Genomic DNA, 17,940 nt, shown 5'->3' with positions numbered 1-17,940 from the left:
CAGGCATTTCAAGGAGTTCCATAATAACAACAGTGGGCTCCTGAGATACTATGCCATTGATGCCATAGGCCCACTCAGGAGGGGAGGGAATCGAGAAGGGATCTTGAGGGCTCTTGAGACCAGGTACATCTTGGAGATGGACAGTAAAAGCCCCAATGGGCTTAATTCCACGGAGGACTTTTACACGTGTCTATAGCTCCGTGTATTCCCATTACCCTCACCAATACCCATCAGTTCTGTACTGCTTACTGCTCACAACATGCCTGTGCTTCCGTATCCTATATCTTGTAATTGCTTTTCACTGCATGAGCTCTTCCGTAGCTGAGTTAACTGTACCATAGATTCTTGTACTCAGTGATACATGAACAGCATTGCTTTTTAACTTTCACTTGTTTATTAAGGTGTCTGTAATCAACGTCATGGGCAAAGATGGGTTCGACATCTTTATAAGCAGGGTATGAGCTATAGTTGGAAGGGCATGTTCATCCCTAGGCCCTTCATGTCTATCCGGCATAACATTACCAGTGTAAACCCTAATGGTAATCACTGATAAATGTATGTAACATATTTTTTGTATATAGATGTATATATATGAATTAATGTATATATTTTAATTAGAAATGTTTGCGGACTCTCGTACTGGACATAAACTTGGCTATTGCATTTAAGCAGTGACTATTCAGGAGCCAGGTAGCACATTTGGGGTGAATGCCTTTTTGCACAAGTTGTAAATATATGAAATATTTTGATAAGCAACCTTTTTTCAATTTTTACGTGCACAGAAATACTAATGTAGCTGTCCGCTTTGTTTTCTAGTATCTGTCATAAATTTGCCGGATATCGAATGTGTATTCATACAGGAATGTTTAAGCACTTGCACTTAATTGCCATACCTTGCCACCTTGCCCCCTTATTTGCACATGCATAGATATTGTGTTTACAATTGTGTGGTTAATTTGATTAATTAAGTCACAACCAATCAGTGAGGACGTTGATACTGCACTAGCACTTTAAATTCACGCAACTTTTTTCGGTGCACCATGTGACCAAGCCCTCTGTGTAGGGCGAAATGTTATCCTGGCGTGGTGTGCGATAAAATAAAAAACTCACCTGCACTCTGGGTCTTCCGTGTCCTTGTTGAAGTTGGCTGATTATTGATAGCTGGCGCAGCAGCAGGAGCACAAGTGGTGATATATATATATATATATATATATATATATATATATATATATATATATATATATATTGCAATTCAATGGCCTCAGCTTTCCAGGGTGCACTCAACAGTGCGTTACCTCAAGGGTCATTTAACATCTCTCGCCATCATCCGGGTAGTTACGTTCGCCTGACGCGTTTCTGTGGTCCAATTACCACTTCATCAGAGGCGTTCTCCTGCATTTAGTTGAAACGTGCTTCTTTGACGCATGCTCATTTGTTAATTTCCATATGTGGGACTGACATGATTTTTTATTGATCCACACAGCATGCTGGTCTCTGTAGTTCTTTGCGCTGCATTGTTTGTTCAACTAAAGCAGATCTTGGAGATAATGTTTGTTTCCTTAGTAGGATCCGATTCGTGAAAGCGAGTCATTTGATATACAACGCGCTGTGCTGACAGAAGGGAAAAGTTCCTTTGCCTTGGCCGCTCGGTGTTTGAGCCGGTGCATCCTGCACGGGAAGGCCCCCGTGTTTAAATTTTGCAATTCAATGGCCTCAGCTTTCCAGGGTGCACTCAACAGTGCGTTACCTCAAGGGTCATTTAACATCTCTCGCCATCATCCGGGTAGTTACGTTCGCCTGACGCGTTTCTGTGGTCCAATTACCACTTCATCAGAGGCGTTCTCCTGCATTTAGTTGAAACGTGCTTCTTTGACGCATGCTCATTTGTTAATTTCCATATGTGGGACTGACATGATTTTTAATTGATCCACACAGCGTGCTGGTCTCTGTAGTTCTTTGCGCTGCATTGTTTGTTCAACTAAAGCAGATCTTGGAGATAATGTTTGTTTCCTTAGTAGGATCCGATTCGTGAAAGCGAGTCATTTGATATACAACGCGCTGTGCTGACAGAATGGAAAAGTTCCTTTGCCTTGGCCGCTCGGTGTTTGAGCCGGTGCATCCTGCACGGGAAGGCCCCCGTGTTTAAATTTTGCAATTCAATGGCCTCAGCTTTCCAGGGTGCACTCAACAGTGCGTTACCTCAAGGGTCATTTAACATCTCTCGCCATCATCCGGGTAGTTACGTTCGCCTGACGCGTTTCTGTGGTCCAATTACCACTTCATCAGAGGCATTCTCCTGCATTTAGTTGAAACGTGCTTCTTTGACGCATGCTCATTTGTTAATTTCCATATGTGGGACTGACATGATTTTTAATTGATCCACACAGCATGCTGGTCTCTGTAGTTCTTTGCGCTGCATTGTTTGTTCAACTAAAGCAGATCTTGGAGATAATGTTTGTTTCCTTAGTAGGATCCGATTCGTGAAAGCGAGTCATTTGATATACAACGCGCTGTGCTGACAGAATGGAAAAGTTCCTTTGCCTTGGCCGCTCGGTGTTTGAGCCGGTGCATCCTGCACGGGAAGGCCCCCGTGTTTAAATTTTGCAATTCAATGGCCTCAGCTTTCCAGGGTGCACTCAACAGTGCGTTACCTCAAGGGTCATTTAACATCTCTCGCCATCATCCGGGTAGTTACGTTCGCCTGACGCGTTTCTGTGGTCCAATTACCACTTCATCAGAGGCGTTCTCCTGCATTTAGTTGAAACGTGCTTCTTTGACGCATGCTCATTTGTTAATTTCCATATGTGGGACTGACATGATTTTTAATTGATCCACACAGCATGCTGGTCTCTGTAGTTCTTTGCGCTGCATTGTTTGTTCAACTAAAGCAGATCTTGGAGATAATGTTTGTTTCCTTAGTAGGATCCGATTCGTGAAAGCGGGAAATCCGCAATCCGCGAGATTTGCGAATTTCCTGAAAAATCCGCAAATCCGCGAGCAGCGGATTTTGCTCGCACTGCTCGCACTGTTCGCGTGAGTTCGCGCCCCGCGAATAAGTGCGAAATTGCAGAAATACGATTTTAGCAAAACTGAAAGTAACTACTTACCAGGTTCAAAAGTTCAGGCTCATCATTAGTAGCCATTTCCTGTAGTGCTTCCTGAGGGGCCCCTCCAGAGTTCAGTTGCCAGTTGCAACTATTATGTGACCCTGCTCTGAACCTCAGAATAGTTACACATATGCCACAAAGGTCCTGAATTACAGCTAAGGGAGACAAGCAGGAGCCAGGCTGGAAGTTAAAATCCATTAATCAGCCCCTAATTCATTATTGTCAGTTGGGGCAGGGCAGGTGTTGTAACTAATTTTGCAACAATGAAAGCACTTAGCAAGTGCAAAAGATCACTAATCAGGGCGCACTAAGGAAGCAGGTGCCAGCTAAAAAAATATTCTGTGACACATTAATCAGCCCCAAATTAATTCAGGTCACTTGAGGCAGGGAAGGTGTGCTTTGCTTTGCCAAAAATAATGTACACTGGACAACCAGAGGGTGTGGTGATGAAACAGAGGGTGGCATGGGTGGGCCAGAGGGTGGCATGAGTAGTCAGAGAGTGGCAGTGGTGACAGAGAGTGGCAGTGATGAAGAAGAGTGTCCCAAACAGGTTGGACACGTAGAAACAACAAGTTCGCAAAACTTGCGACCCGACAGGTAAGTTCGCAAATTGCGAAATTGTAAAAACCCTCGCGAACTGGCAGAAACACGGGCGAACACAAAAAAAAAAAAAAATCCGCAAATTCGCGGGAATTCACGGATTTTGCGGATTGCGAGTTTGCAAATCCGCAAATTCGCGGATTGCCAATCCGCAAAATCCGCTCATGCCTAGCTGGAACCCGTAGTTTCAGTATTTGCGAAATAAGTTTTCCCCATGTGGGTGCAGTTCAGAACTGTGTCTTTTCTTTAAATTAAAATCCAAGTGGACTGGAGAGAAAACGCAGATTCCCTTTCATTCCTCTCATCTGCCCTGCAAGGTCCGATTCTCTGAGGCATTTCAATCCATGGTGGGACATCCTTCTCGGCCAGGCTACCGAGTTTAAATAAATCCCTGAATTGCCCTGAAGCACGGACGCCCACGCAGAAGAGTGCTTCCTGGAAAAGTTTTTATTTTCAGAACCGGCATATTTCACACCATTAACAAAGTTCCTTACGCGTTTTAGAGCCGGGGGGGCTCCTTTATCAGAGAATGGCACTTGTTCCAACTGACTTTCAGTATTTCCGAAAACTTCTTTTGCAAATACTGAAACTACGGGTTCCAGCGTGCCTGAATAATTACTCACCTGTGAGAGTCACGTGGGGAAGAAATGAGCATGCAATTAATGGCGCTCCTGCATGTTTGTCAGTTGGAACAAGTGCCATCCTCTGATAAAGGAGCCCCCCGGCTCTGAAACGCGTAAGGAACTTTGTTAATGGTGTGAAATATGCCGGTTCTGAAAATAAAAGGTTTTCCAGGAAGCACCCACATCAGACCTAGGGGGTCAGGGGGGGTCTACTCTGCCCCCTTATGGTCATTTCCCCCTTTGTTTTTGCCACCTCTTGTGTCTCGATCGTACCGAGACACAAGATAGCGGCCGCTCCAGACTGTTTTGAATGTTTACAGACACCCGAGAGCCAATCAGCTTTCCGTGCGCACCTCGCGTGGCGCGCCCGGAGCGCGCACCGGTGCGCGTACCGGGGCGCGGCCATAGATATATATATTTTTTTGAACCTAAATTACTCAAAAACCACTGGAGCACATTTCTTAAGACATAGCAAAGGCACATCGGGCTACCAGTCCCTACAATTATGCCAAGTTTGGTGGAAATCCATTCAGCCGTTCAGGCTAAAAGTGAGGTCGACCGCCCTATGGAAATTAACATGGGGAAAACACGTCTTGGGACCCCCCTTTTATCTCGGCCCCCGCTTGACAAATCCCCCCCAAACTTTCGAGGAAGGACCGGAGCTTCGCGAGGCAAGTTTGAGGAAATTTTCAGGCAGATTTGTCAACCGGCACCAAAGTTATTTTTTTTTAATTTATTATTTATTTTTATTTTTTTGTTAGATCTGGGGGTCTCTATTCACCTTTGTCCAAAAAGGGACCCTTACTTCTAAGTCAGGATACGGGGATTACACTCCTTAATAGCCCCTTCTCACCCCCTTGGTAGCTTGGCACGAGCAGACAGGCTTATCTCAGAGGCAGTGTGTTAAGCATTTGTGAATATACACAGTAATACAGTGAGAACACTACAGATGGACACAACACAGGTTTTATAAAAATAAGTACTCTTTATATAGACTTAAACACAAGACCACAAACGACAAAAATCCACAATAGTACACTTAAGATTACTTCAAAGATGATTCAAGTCTCTTAGTTCAAGTTGATGGTAAATGCGACAAAGTTCTCAACAAAGTACCTGGATGCGTAACGCCATGTAAACAAAAGGCTTGCAAAAGGGGAGATGCGTCGGTTCCATGACCCAGCGGAACGGTTGCGTCCTTCCTTAATGCTTGTGCAGAGTAGGGGACTCGTCGTGAGCCTTACCGTTGCGGAGGTGATGCGTAGATTCTCGGCCTGCTGCCCGTTGAGGTGCGCAAGATGGTGCCTTGATGTGGTGCGATGATCCGGTTGCGATGCAAGAAGATGGTGCCCTTGATGCGGTGATGAGATGACGATGACGCCCTGGCAGCCTTGCGACGACTCTGTACTTTGGAGCCGCGACAGGCCCTGCGACATGCTTCTCCGGTGATGCAATGACGACTAAGCATGGGCGAATTTTGCGAATCTCGCGTTCGCGAATTTTGCGGATTTGCGAACTCGCAATCCGCAAAATCCGCGAATTCTCGCGAATTTTTTTTTTGTGTGTTTGCACGGGTTTCTGCCAGTTCGCGAGGGTTTTGTACAATGTCGCAAATTGCGAACTTACCTGTCGGGTCGCAAGTTTCGCGAACTTGTTGTTTCTACGTGTCCAGCCTGTTTGGGACACTCTTCTTCATCACTGCCACTCTCTGTCACCACTGCCACTCTCTGACTACTCATGCCACCCTCTGGCCCACCCATGCCACCCTCTGTTTCATCACAGCACCCTCTGGTTGTCCAGTCAGTGTACATTATTGTGGCAACGCAAGCACACCTTCCCTGCCTCAAGTGACCTGAATTAATTTGGGGCTGATTAATGTGTCACAGAATATTTTTTTAGCTGGCACCTGCTTCCTTAGTGCTTCCTGATTAGTGATCTTTTGCACTTGCTAAGTGCTTTCATTGTTGCAAAATTAGTTACAACACCTGCCCTGCCCCAACTGACAATAATGAATTAGGGGCTGATTAATGGATTTGAACCTCCAGCCTGGCTCCTGCTTGTCTCCCTTAGCTGTAATTCAGGACCTTTGTGGCATATGTGTAACTATTCTGAGGTTCAGAGCAGGGTCACATAATAGTTGCAACTGGCAACTGAACTCTGGAGGGGCCCCTCAGGAAGCACTACAGGAAATGGCTACTAATGATGAGCCTGAACTTTTGAACCTGGTAAGTAGTTTCAGTTTTGCTAAGATCGTATTTCTGCAATTTTGCACTTATTCGCGGGGCGCGAAGTTGTACTGGGAAGCCGCGAACTCACGCGAACAGTGTGAGCAGTGCGAGCAAAATCCGCTGCTCGCGGATTTGCGGATTTTGCGGGAGATTCGCGAATCTCGCGGATTGCGAATTTACCGAAAATCCGCAAAATCCGCAAGCGAAACGGATTTTCCGCCCATGCTTAATGACGACTCTCTCGATGGCGTCACGCTTCTCCGGTGATGCGACAGCAGGCAGCTTCGATGAACACACGCTTCCAGGGAGATGCAGCGAAGGCTCGCTTCTCTGGCGTTGCGATGATTTCAGCTGCGGCGGCGACACGCTTCTTTTCGATGCGTCGCGCTTCCAGCTCCCAGCGGCACGCAAGTGTCTGGAGTCAGAATTCCCAGCAAGGAAATTCAGGAGGGAGCTGGAGGTGAAGTCTTTTATCTCCCTGAGACTTCAACAAGAGGCAAGCACAGTTCAAGGCCCTTGGAGAATATTCTGTAGATGAAAGTTCTTACAAAGTTCCTTCTCCTTTCCCTTGGCAATGAAGCAACCACTGCAGGCCAACCCAGCAAACAGCACACTGGCAGAGGGGCAGTACAAACTCCTGCAGCTTCCTTGGTTCTTCTCCTTGGCAGAAAGGTTTCTTATCCAGAAGTGATCTAATTTCTTGGGATCAGGGTCTCAATATTTGTATGACAAAATCCTTTGTTCTCTGAAGGCAGAGAGTCCTCTGCCTAGTCCAAACCAGTTCCTGAGCACTTTGTTTACATGACTCTCTCCTTCCTTTCACTGTGCAGGGCAGAGACATCAGCCGCCCCACAGGAGGGGGAGCCAGCACAGGGGAGTAAAGATGCAGCTCTGCAGCAAACTGTTGACATGATTCCTCCTCTCCTTTCACAGTGCGGGGCAGAGACATCAGACAAGCCACAGGGGGTGGAGCCAGCATTGTAGAGGGAAGGCCCAGCCCTATTCAGGTCCCAGGTGCAACTCCTCCCTCCCATCTAGATGCAGATCTGTCTATTCACCACTGGGCTGCCCCAGTCTGTCTCCTGGAACCCCCCCCCCAGACCTGTCACTCACAAAACCAGACAAGGAATACACAACCCAACAGAGGCAGGCTCAAATGGTTAGGCAAGAAAATACCTACTTTCTAAAAGTGGTATTTGCAAACACAGAATATTAAAATAAACTTTACCAAAAGATGTACTTTATTATTCTGAGTTCAGGCATACTAAATTCGAATTTCTACCATGTTCCCTGAGTCAGTTAGGATTATAAGAATGTAATAATCTAACTGCCCATTCTGGCCTACGAGAAATGGTAGCCTTCAATAGTAAAAAACGAAAATGGCTGTAATTCTCTATTAGAACATGCTACACACATCAGAGTTTTTCCTACCTTGTACTTACAATGCACCCTGCCCTTGGGCCTACCATAGGGGTGCCTAATATGAAGCAAAGGGAAGGTTAGGGACTGGCAAGTGGGTGCACTTGACCAAGTCGACATGGCAGTGCTAGACTGCACACAGGCCTTGCAATGGCAGCCGGGTGACACAACCAGTGCTGCAAGCCCACCAGCAGCATTTGATTTACAAGCCCTGGGCAAATCTGGTGCACTATACTAGGGGCTGACAGATAAATCAAATAACCCAATCGTGGAATAACCAATTAGTACATTAATGTAACATCGGGAGCACTTCACTGGGGCACTGATTAGCAGTGGCACAGTGCCCAAAGCATAAATCCAGCAAAAACATATCAAAACAGAGGAGGCAATCTGTGAAAATGGAAGGGAGACTCACGCGAATTATGCCAGGTCTAAAATATATATATAAATATTCCAAACAAAAAACACACACTCCTTTGGTGTGTGTACTCAGGGCCACCAAGCGTGCTTCCTCAAAAATGCTTTATTCAGGCAAGTGAAAATAAGGACAGTATATATATATATATATATATATATATATATATATATATATATATATATATATATATATATATATATATACACATATATATATATATATATCAGGACCAGAGGTGAAGAGGATTTACAAAGACCACATACCTTTCCAAATACTTCCACATCACACCCGTACCCCTTTAGCTTCTGCACTATTATATCCGGGGTGGAACAGGGTACCAGGATGGAAGCAGATATCCCCAGCTTCTCAGCAGCATAGGCAACCGCAAGACCAGCATTACCACCTGGAGAGAGGAAGGAATGGGCACAAAAGTAAGGTAATTGGAGAGAAACAAAAGACGTGTGTTTTTCGTTTTTTTACAAAGAATATAAAATTGTGAGCAGGGTGAAAGCATGAGAAAAGAAGACGAAGATTATTGTGCAGAGAACAAATTAGGGGACGAGCAACACATATAAGAGATGGCAGGGGAATATAGAGAGCAAGAGAATAGAGAAGGGAAGGGAAAGTAAAGAATGTGGAGTAGAATAGCAAAACAAGTAACAGAATGTGCACAGATAGAATAAGAGGGAGTGCTGCAAGAAAGTGCATAATGTGTATAGAGGCAAGAGAGGGAAAGGTCATCAAAATAAGGCAGTGTATTCACAGCAAGACGATGGTGAACAAAAAGGCAGATTGTAATGATCAGTTAAACAAAAAATGATGGACAGTGTATGTAAGTATGTGAGAGAGAGCTACATTGGTGGGGAACGAGAAGGAACTAAAATAAGGGTAATGAATTGTGAGAGAGACTTGAACAGAAAAGACAGGGTATAGACATGATAAGAATCACCACAGTCAAAGGGAGATAGTCGTAGAGATGGAGAGAAAATAATGCAGAGAGGAGGCAGCATGGGGAAAAACATGGAGAAGTAAGCAGCTTTAGACAGAAGATGGCTGACGGAAAAAGAGATGAGGATTTATCTCACAGCCGAATAAAACACTCAAAGACCGATGTGCCCCATCGTACTTCCAGTGAGAAAGCATCATTGGCAGACACTAAAAGACCAATGAACACTATTAGATACACTATCAGATAACTATCAGAAGACTATCAGACTTCTAAACATAAAGTGAAATATTAAACACATAAAGTTCAACAAGTATGGTCAGACACTTAAAATACAGTGGACCAAATCAAATGCTCACAGATAAATTGAACCATGCATGTAAAACCCAACAGGTACAATCAAATAACCAACTAACATTAGTCATTAACAAATGATCAATGTATGTCATCAAAACAGAAAGAATAATGCACGCTCTCAGGTAATCGAAGACTAATAAATAAAATAGGGCACTCAGTGAACAAAATGTGCTAAAAGACACCATTTGGTATTCAACTACTAATAGACAGTATCTGACACCCAAAGAAAAACAAGCACAATCAGATACCAACTGTTAATGACCACCATCGAACACCGAGAGTTAAACATGCCTTGACATATTTGCTACCTAAGTACACTTTTTAGAATCACTCATTACACTCATAGTAAACTAGATAATATTAAACATGCAACAAATAACAGGCTTTATCAGGCACCGAAGATAATGGTACAATAGCAATGGCCTAAAAATCCATGAACTCCAAAAGAAACCAAAAAGATACTCAAACATGATACTCAAACATTAACAGTGTCATACATTAAAATTCATTCACTCATGTCACATATTCAAAGCTGAAACAACCAAAGATCAGTGTAGACTCGCGGTTAAGTTAACCAAACACCAACAAACACCATCAGATACCTAAAGCCACAGAAGGCTCTGGCCAACCCAAAGGCAATTAATCATCATTTTGTATCCAGAGAAATAGACACTAGAAGGCACCCAAACACTTGCAAATACTTAAAGAGTCAAAGACAGTTTAGTCACTGACCCAGTAAAACACACATAGACACACTTCAAGACTGAAAGGCATTGTGATGGGTAGCTCTCATTGCATCAGGTGGTTCTTATAACAGATTTCTAGCTGACCTTATCTATGAGCTGAGCCATGACTAAAGGGACCTGAGGTATTCACTGTAACACTCGCGTGGCATAGACTCCAGCTAGGCCTTCGTTATCCATATCAATCCGAAACCGTAAAGCTGAGCTCATGCCAGAGATTTATGATAGAGTACGTCAAAATATGCATTAAATTTGAATATTGCACTAAGGTTCTCATTTAGAGTTCTTAGAGCCATTTAGGGTAATACCACCATTCTAGTAATTGAACGTTACTGCAACTAGTAACTGGTAAGTGGGATATTATGTTTAATTAACTCCTCAGGTCTGGTAGAAACCTCTCTTTCTCTACTCAACTCTCTCTCCAACTCTTGACGAAGTAACACATTGTATGGATTATTGACAGGTTACGGGGAGGTTTACCTGTTCCTGTAGGTATATGTATTGATCAGTGAAAGAGAGCAGGAAGGCCAGGACTGTAGCTAAATTAATTGACTAGTGAAAAGGAACCGGGAAGACTGTCTCCCCTTTATGTAAAATGCAGGCAATGATATAGTGATTCAATCATTCACACTGCTTTTGGATTAAAAAAATGAATTGAGATTAACTTGATATGCTGTACCGTCAAAAGGTGAGACATATAAAGCATATGGACCTTCTAGGCTCACCATGGGCTACGTGCTAGCTAATAAAAAACACCTGATGAATGGGATAAAGAGCGTATCATTCATATCAAATGTATAGGCCCACGTTCTGATACATAGATTAATGTAAACCATTGCTTACCATGGTGGAATTGTATTGTTGTGTAACATGTGAAATACTGTGGGCTCAAATTGCAACGTTGTTGCTAATATAATTGTTTTCCTTTCGGAAAATAATTGAATTGAGTTTCAAATTCTCGTGGCTTTGCTGTAATTAACTCATTTTAATTTTGACTCGAAATGAACAGCAGAGGTTTTGTTTTACGTAATATTGTGTTATAATTAAGCGAATGAAAAACCATTGAAAGAAAGAGCAAATAAATATTGTTAAGGGCCTTTGCTGCGCTTAACAAGTGTTTAAATAAATAAAATAAATAAATAGTGATGTCACCAGCCACTTATGCATTATGTATTTTAGTGCATGTTGATATGGTTCCAATTGAGTTTAATTGTTTATACTGTTGAGAGGAAACTGCAACTGCCTATACTATGGAACAATAAGCTGAAGTCAGTTGGGGCGAGGTTAAGCGAATAGGACTGGAGCAGGCTTCCTTCTCTCCCAAAGAGAAACTGACTTTGCCAATGTAGACCTATTGGCTTTGCAAATGCCTTTTGCTGATGGTGTTAGAAATGGTTATTGCTGATGCAGAATAGCATATACTAAAATGAAAGCACAATGATGTAAAGGCATGCATGCATCATCATGCTAAAGTGGCCCCAGCATGATTACACGTACGTGCTTTTGCATCACTATGCATTTGTGTATGCGTCATGAAGTAACCCCCTATTTTTTTTTGTACTGTTCCAAGTTGGCAGGCGTCTTTCTTGGAGCGTTAAATTAAAAAGAATATACAAATCTGCACAAAAGAGCATTTTCAGGAAAGAGTGGTTAGGTAACAATATGCAACTGCTAACTTCTCCTAAAAAGTGAAAATGACAATAAGAAAAAGGGAGGGGGTAGGGGAGCAGTGGAGGAGTGGGAAGATGGGGCTTTCAGATAAATTCTGCTGATAAGCAGCAGTGATGAGCTTAGAGGGGAGGTTGAGTAACGGGAGGGGGGTTATTAAAAAAAAGGTGAGCAGGACGGAAAGGGTTGGTGACGGCAACAGAGTGCTCAGAGAGCAACGGAAGAGCGTGTAAGGCCTGATGTTTAAAGGGGAAGTAGCACACAGGGCAAATAGGGAGATAGCAAGAAAACACACACACTCCCATGAAGTGCTAAAATCAAAAGGAAAATGTGTTACCAGATGTAAGAGGTGGAAATATATTAGTCATCCAATCAAAAGGTTGGTAAAGAAGGTATGCTCCAGGAGAGGTACAAAAGCAAGAAGAGGAAGCTAAGTCATCACATAGGAAGCAGGCAGAAGAGACTGGTAAGAAAGCCAACCAATGATGTCCAATGGGCTGACAGAAAGACCACGGATAGTACTGGTATTGTCAACAACAGGATTTTCGACAACAGACAGCCAAAGCTGTTTGTAGGGAAGAAATAATAAGTAAGAGAGAAAGAGAGTGAGTGTGTTTGTGTGTTAAACAAAAGTAGACAAACTCTAATAGATTAGTATGCGTTTGTTTTAAATGTATTTGTTATTAAAAATTAGGTTTTGTATTTCTTTTAATATTTTACAATTATTTTGGATTTAAAATAGACATGATTTCGTTTTTAAATCCAGAGCTGGGTTTCCCTTACTTTTGCTTATTTCTAAATGACTACGTTGTGGCTTAGTGAAATTTGTAATTGTAAACAGGAACAGATGGGCTGCTGGAGGCTACTTGTTATTATGTATCATTTGTAAGTTACAAGTAACTACAAATTTTACTGGGGAACAGAATGCAACAGTCTCCTGTGTCTACCTACAGCTGCACACACCAAGGCCACATTTTCCCTTGCAAGGGGAGTGTATGGTTCGTGCTGACAGCGAAAATAAGCAATGAAAGGAAGAGCTTTCTTTGTGCAGGTTTGTCCATTAGGACAGAGTGTACTTTCCTGAAAGCAACAGTGCCACTGCTCTAGTCCACTATTTGCCTGCACTTTGTCCCCAGCAGGGTATTTCCTGGCAGGAGGCAGCCCACACTCTGAGACAAAACCCCTCAGCTAACCCGTCCTCACCTCATACATTGCCTTGATCCAATTCTGGCATCAGCCAGAGGTTTGAGAGGTAGATTCACCCTTACAATTGATCCATGTGAATGTATTAATGGCCCTTTGTCTAGGCAGTGCTGCGGGTCCAGCCATGGCCAGAAACTGGCTCTATGAACAAGCATCTCCTAAAGGTGACAAAGGTCACACCCTCCTGTGTCCAAAACGTAAGGCCTCTCAATCTGTGACACACCCACGCTTCTGTTCCGGAATCTCTGTTTAGACATATGGGTAGCATAATTTAAATTTTCTATCAGGAGAGAATAGTATAGACTTCTCAAAAATCACATTGAGGGCAGAAGCTACAGCCATCCTGTTTCATATAGGGCACTCTCTGTCCTTGCTCTATGTGGGTCGTGTAGCCCCCTGGGAAGTAGCTGACGCCAATATCTCCATCCAATCGCCTACCTGAAACAATTTATCAATCTTTTGACATCTCAGAGTTATTCTTTCCAACAAAGCAAAGCTTTCTACAATCATAGGTTCTTGAAATGGTTCCTGACCTGGCCATCAAAGAAAAGTGCTCCTATCCCTGGCATTAAATATTTGTTCACCAAGAAGTTTTTTTTAAGTTTTCCAACTGTCTTTTGTCCATGACGCAATGATAGAGGAGTTTGGACTATTCCCCTATCTTCTACTTCGCACACCTGTCTCCCAGATTATTACCTCTTGAGCACGTGTCAGAATGCAGAAAATAAAGCTGTTGCACTTTTAGGGTCAGGGAGTAAGCAGTTTATGTTCTTTTCACTAAGACCCCCCTCACTCTTGTGCCTGTCATGCAATTCAATGCTTCATTCTAAATTTGAAGATGTATATTGAATAAGGAATGATAAATATATTGTGTAGGGAGGTGAATCACTGAAATGCGTAAGTATTGTAACAATTCCAGTAGTGCAGACTTGCAAACACAGTCTATTGTATAATGATCGCGAAAAGAATCACTACCTCTCTAGTCCCATAAAATGCCATGTGTTCATTATTGTAACTTACAAATGTTCTGTAGTGTGTTAAAACAGATGGAAGCGCACTTGTGGCAAACTTGAGCTAGACTTTAACAACCCGTTTGCGTTTGGATCCAAATTTCTTAATTTAATGGTCTACCCAGTTTTTTAGCAGTAAATCGACAATTCCGTTCTAAATGGAAGCCTTGTCTTTTTTGATTGGTCTTACTTCCTGGCTTGTTGGATGCTTGAATTCATTTTTTCCACTAAGTACACTTTCTTGTTGGCCTTGCCTCACTAATCTTTTTGAGGGTGAACACACAAAATATCGACTCCAAAATATCGACTGGACATAATATCGAGTTTTAAATATAGACTGGACAAAATATCGACTGGACATAATATCGACTACAAAAATATAGTTTTTCAGGTAAGTGAAGTAATATCGACTGTATAAAATATAGATAGCAAAAATATCGAATTTTTAATAATATATAATATTTTATAGTGTATTTTTATGTAATAATATGTGTGAAAAGTGTGTATTAATGTTATAAAATATTTTATTAAATGGATTTTGTTTTTTTAATAATTGCGTTATGTAATTCTGTAGCGGGTTGTGGGTTTATAGGGGAATAGGGAGAGAAGTAATTTAATAATAATTAATTAATTAATATATGTTTGTAAATATTTATAATTAATAATTAATTGATAATTAATAATAATTAGTTAATTAATTAATATAATTTTGTACATATTTTGAATTAGTAATTAATTGGTAATTGATTAATTGTAATTAGTTAATTACATTAATTAGAGTACATTTTAATATATATAATTTTGTGTTATTGTTAAGTAATTAATTGGGAAAAAATAATTATTATTAAAATAATTACAGCTAATGTGCTAATATATTTACTTTATTGTTATTGTTAATTAATAATTATTTTGTAATTAAATAATATTGATAAATTTTGGGTAAAGGAGTATTTTTAGAGTTCAGGGTCAGTTTTTAGTTTTTGGGTAAAGGGGCATTTTTAGGGTTCAGGGTCAGTTTTCAGTTTTTGGGTAAAGGGGCATTTTTAGGGTTCAGGGTCAGTTTTCAGTTTTTGGGTAAAGGGGCATTTTTAGGGTTCAGGGTCAGTTTTCAGTTTTTGGGTAAAGGGGCATTTTTAGGGTTCAGGGTCAGTTTTCAGTTTTTGGGTAAAGGGGCATTTTTAGGGTTCAGGGTCAGTTTTCAGTTTTTTGGGTAAAGGGGCATTTTTAGGGTTCAAGGTCAGTTTTCAGTTTTTGGGTAAAGGGGCATTTTTAGGGTTCAGGGTCAGTTTTCAGTTTTTGGGTAAAGGGGCATTTTTAGGGTTCAGGGTCAGTTTTTAGTTTTTGGGTAAAGGGGTATTTTTAGGGTTCAGGGTCAGTTTGGGGTTTTTGGGTAAAGGGGTATATTTTAGGGTTCAGGGTCAACAAATAAGATTGTAAAAAATTATTTTTATTATTTTCATTTATTATTTAATTATTATAATTTAATTTAAGTATTTTTAAGTATATTTTAGTAATTAAAATTTAATATTAATTTAATTTAACACTGTTTTTAATAAAGTCGATTTTTTTACATCTATATTATTGTTAACGATATTTTGTACTCGATATTTTTGTACTTACCTGTTTGTAGATAGAAAGTCGATATTTTGTCTGTCGATATTTTGGCAACAATATTTTTGCAGGTCGATATTTTGGCAGTCTATATTATTTCAGTGATCCCTTTTTGAGGTCTGAAACGCCACACTATGGGGGCATTTTCATTCAAAGACGACTTGATGCCGATCCAGATTGCATTAGAATAAGGGGTGTACAGTATTGTTTCAAATTAGAATGGCAAGATGTATTCCTTTTTGTGGGTGATTGGAGTCAATTTATTGGCAACCAACAATGGGTTCTTACTATTCCACATTATTGCCAGGCAAGAGACCTGTGGACAATCAGGCAGTTATGGTCTTATTGTCATATGGTTTATTAAACATAACTTGTTTTCCAGGTCCTAGAGTAGAAGAGGAGCAGCTAGTAGCATTAGGATTTCATACTACCATTTCTTCTCACTCTCCCTAGATTCTGGTGCTGTTGCTAGTTTTCCTTTTCAGCCCAGTGGTTGGGGAGTGGACTCTCTGTGTGAGCGATGAGGAAAAGGCTGCTGCACCAATCCGGTCATTGCCTGTGTGCAGGACAGAGTCGGCGACCCCCGTCAAGGGAGGGACACCGTAAATTTGGCAGTGTGTTGTGCAGCACTGATCAACTCAGAGCCTGTGATTGGTAGCATTGTAGTGACCCTATATGCCAAGAGGGGCTGCCTGGGAATAGAGTGACATGAGAAAATGGACTATACCACTGTGCGGTAGTGAGACGGGGACCCCGTATGCCAGGAGGCGCTGCCTGGGAAAATATCACTGCGCTTATAGGGCCAGAGCCCATGAACTGTGAGTTACGTTGACCCCGTATGCCAGAAGGGATCATTGGGAGCACCAAGAACTGCGACTTGTTCGGCCCTGATAGAGAAGTGAGGATGCTGTGAGAGTACTTGTGCAGCATTCTGTCTTCTCTTCTACATTTAGCCTTCAGTATACCTTTTTCTTTTTTCTTTTTCATCCCTTTCTCTACCATTTCTCTCTCTTTCTGTACTCTTTCTTCCCATTACTGCTTTTCCTCCTCAAATTCACGTTTGCCTTCTTTGCCTCCTTCTTTAATTTATTTCTAATTGCGTCTCTTAATTTATCTCTATCCTGTTTCATTCCTCTCTTCTAGCCTTCATCTGGTCTTCCCTCACTTCTTTGTCATCTGAACCCGTTGATACCTGAATTAGATTCTATCTAGTTACTTCAATCAAACCCCGTCTTTCAAACTTACCAGATTTTTTTCCCTTATTTTTTGTTGTTGCCGTGTGTTCCAGCTTCCTTTGCTACCTCTTGTATACTGCATCAATTTATTTCATGGCTTACTTCCCTTTCCCCTTCCCTTATCTAATTTTTCATTTTCATTTGATTGTCCTTCCCAAATAACTCATTAAACCTTCCTCACTTCTTTCTCTCTTTCTCCTTTCTTTCATCACTTCACTATCCCTCTGTATTAATGAATCCTCAAATACTGGATTACCTGACGAGCATATGAAGTGTCTGCTGCCTTGCTCCACATACTGCAAAAAAGAAAATTAGAAATGTCATTGAACTTTCAGAAGAAAGGGAAACATTGTACAATCCATGGGATGATGTCCCAGTTTCTAGGAAAGAGTGAGAAAAGGAATAGCATAAATAAATATATATTGCTCTTCAACTTGAGCTGGAGGGTTACAGAACCAGCAGATACAAAATGCGATCAGGGGATTCTGAGGAATCGCTCAAGTGCATTAGATACAAGATTAGGATACAGCCTCATCTTGGGTCTGTGGATTCCTTTCAAGATCCACAGATTTTAAGAAAAATAAAAAAGGAAGACCACTCTATTATGAGGCTGACGGGCTGCCCGCCGGGTGAAGCTGTAAAGTATGTCCTGCGCCCAGAGCCCGTAATTCACCAACAAAGCCTTTACACAGGGGTGATTGGGGCACATTGCTAGCTGGAGGGTATGGCCAAAGCGTCACGTACCACAGATTTAGAGATTCTGTGGGCACGT

The 17,940-nt window shown here is 41.8% G+C and overlaps 1 protein-coding gene across 2 annotated transcripts in view; it reads right to left on the bottom strand.

Annotated features, from left to right (window-relative positions):
* Window positions 1–17,940, bottom strand: part of LOC147679671 (serine dehydratase-like) — a 162,979-nt gene that overhangs the window by 48,359 nt on the left and 96,680 nt on the right. For both annotated transcript variants that reach the window (XM_086943255.1, XM_086943256.1), the window contains exons 3-4: window positions 17,425–17,464; window positions 8,659–8,798 (exon numbers count right to left, since the gene is read on the bottom strand). In XM_086943255.1, coding sequence (XP_086799381.1) covers window positions 8,659–8,798; window positions 17,425–17,464 — 180 coding nt within the window. The remainder of the gene's footprint in view (window positions 1–8,658; window positions 8,799–17,424; window positions 17,465–17,940) is intronic.

This window comes from Lissotriton vulgaris, chromosome 11 (genome assembly GCF_964263255.1).
Source record: "Lissotriton vulgaris chromosome 11, aLisVul1.2, whole genome shotgun sequence".
In the NCBI taxonomy this organism is placed as follows: Eukaryota; Metazoa; Chordata; class Amphibia; order Caudata; family Salamandridae; genus Lissotriton; species Lissotriton vulgaris.
The sequence above is the reverse complement of the archived record's forward strand: the minus strand, read 5'-3'. Positions and strand labels throughout refer to the sequence as shown.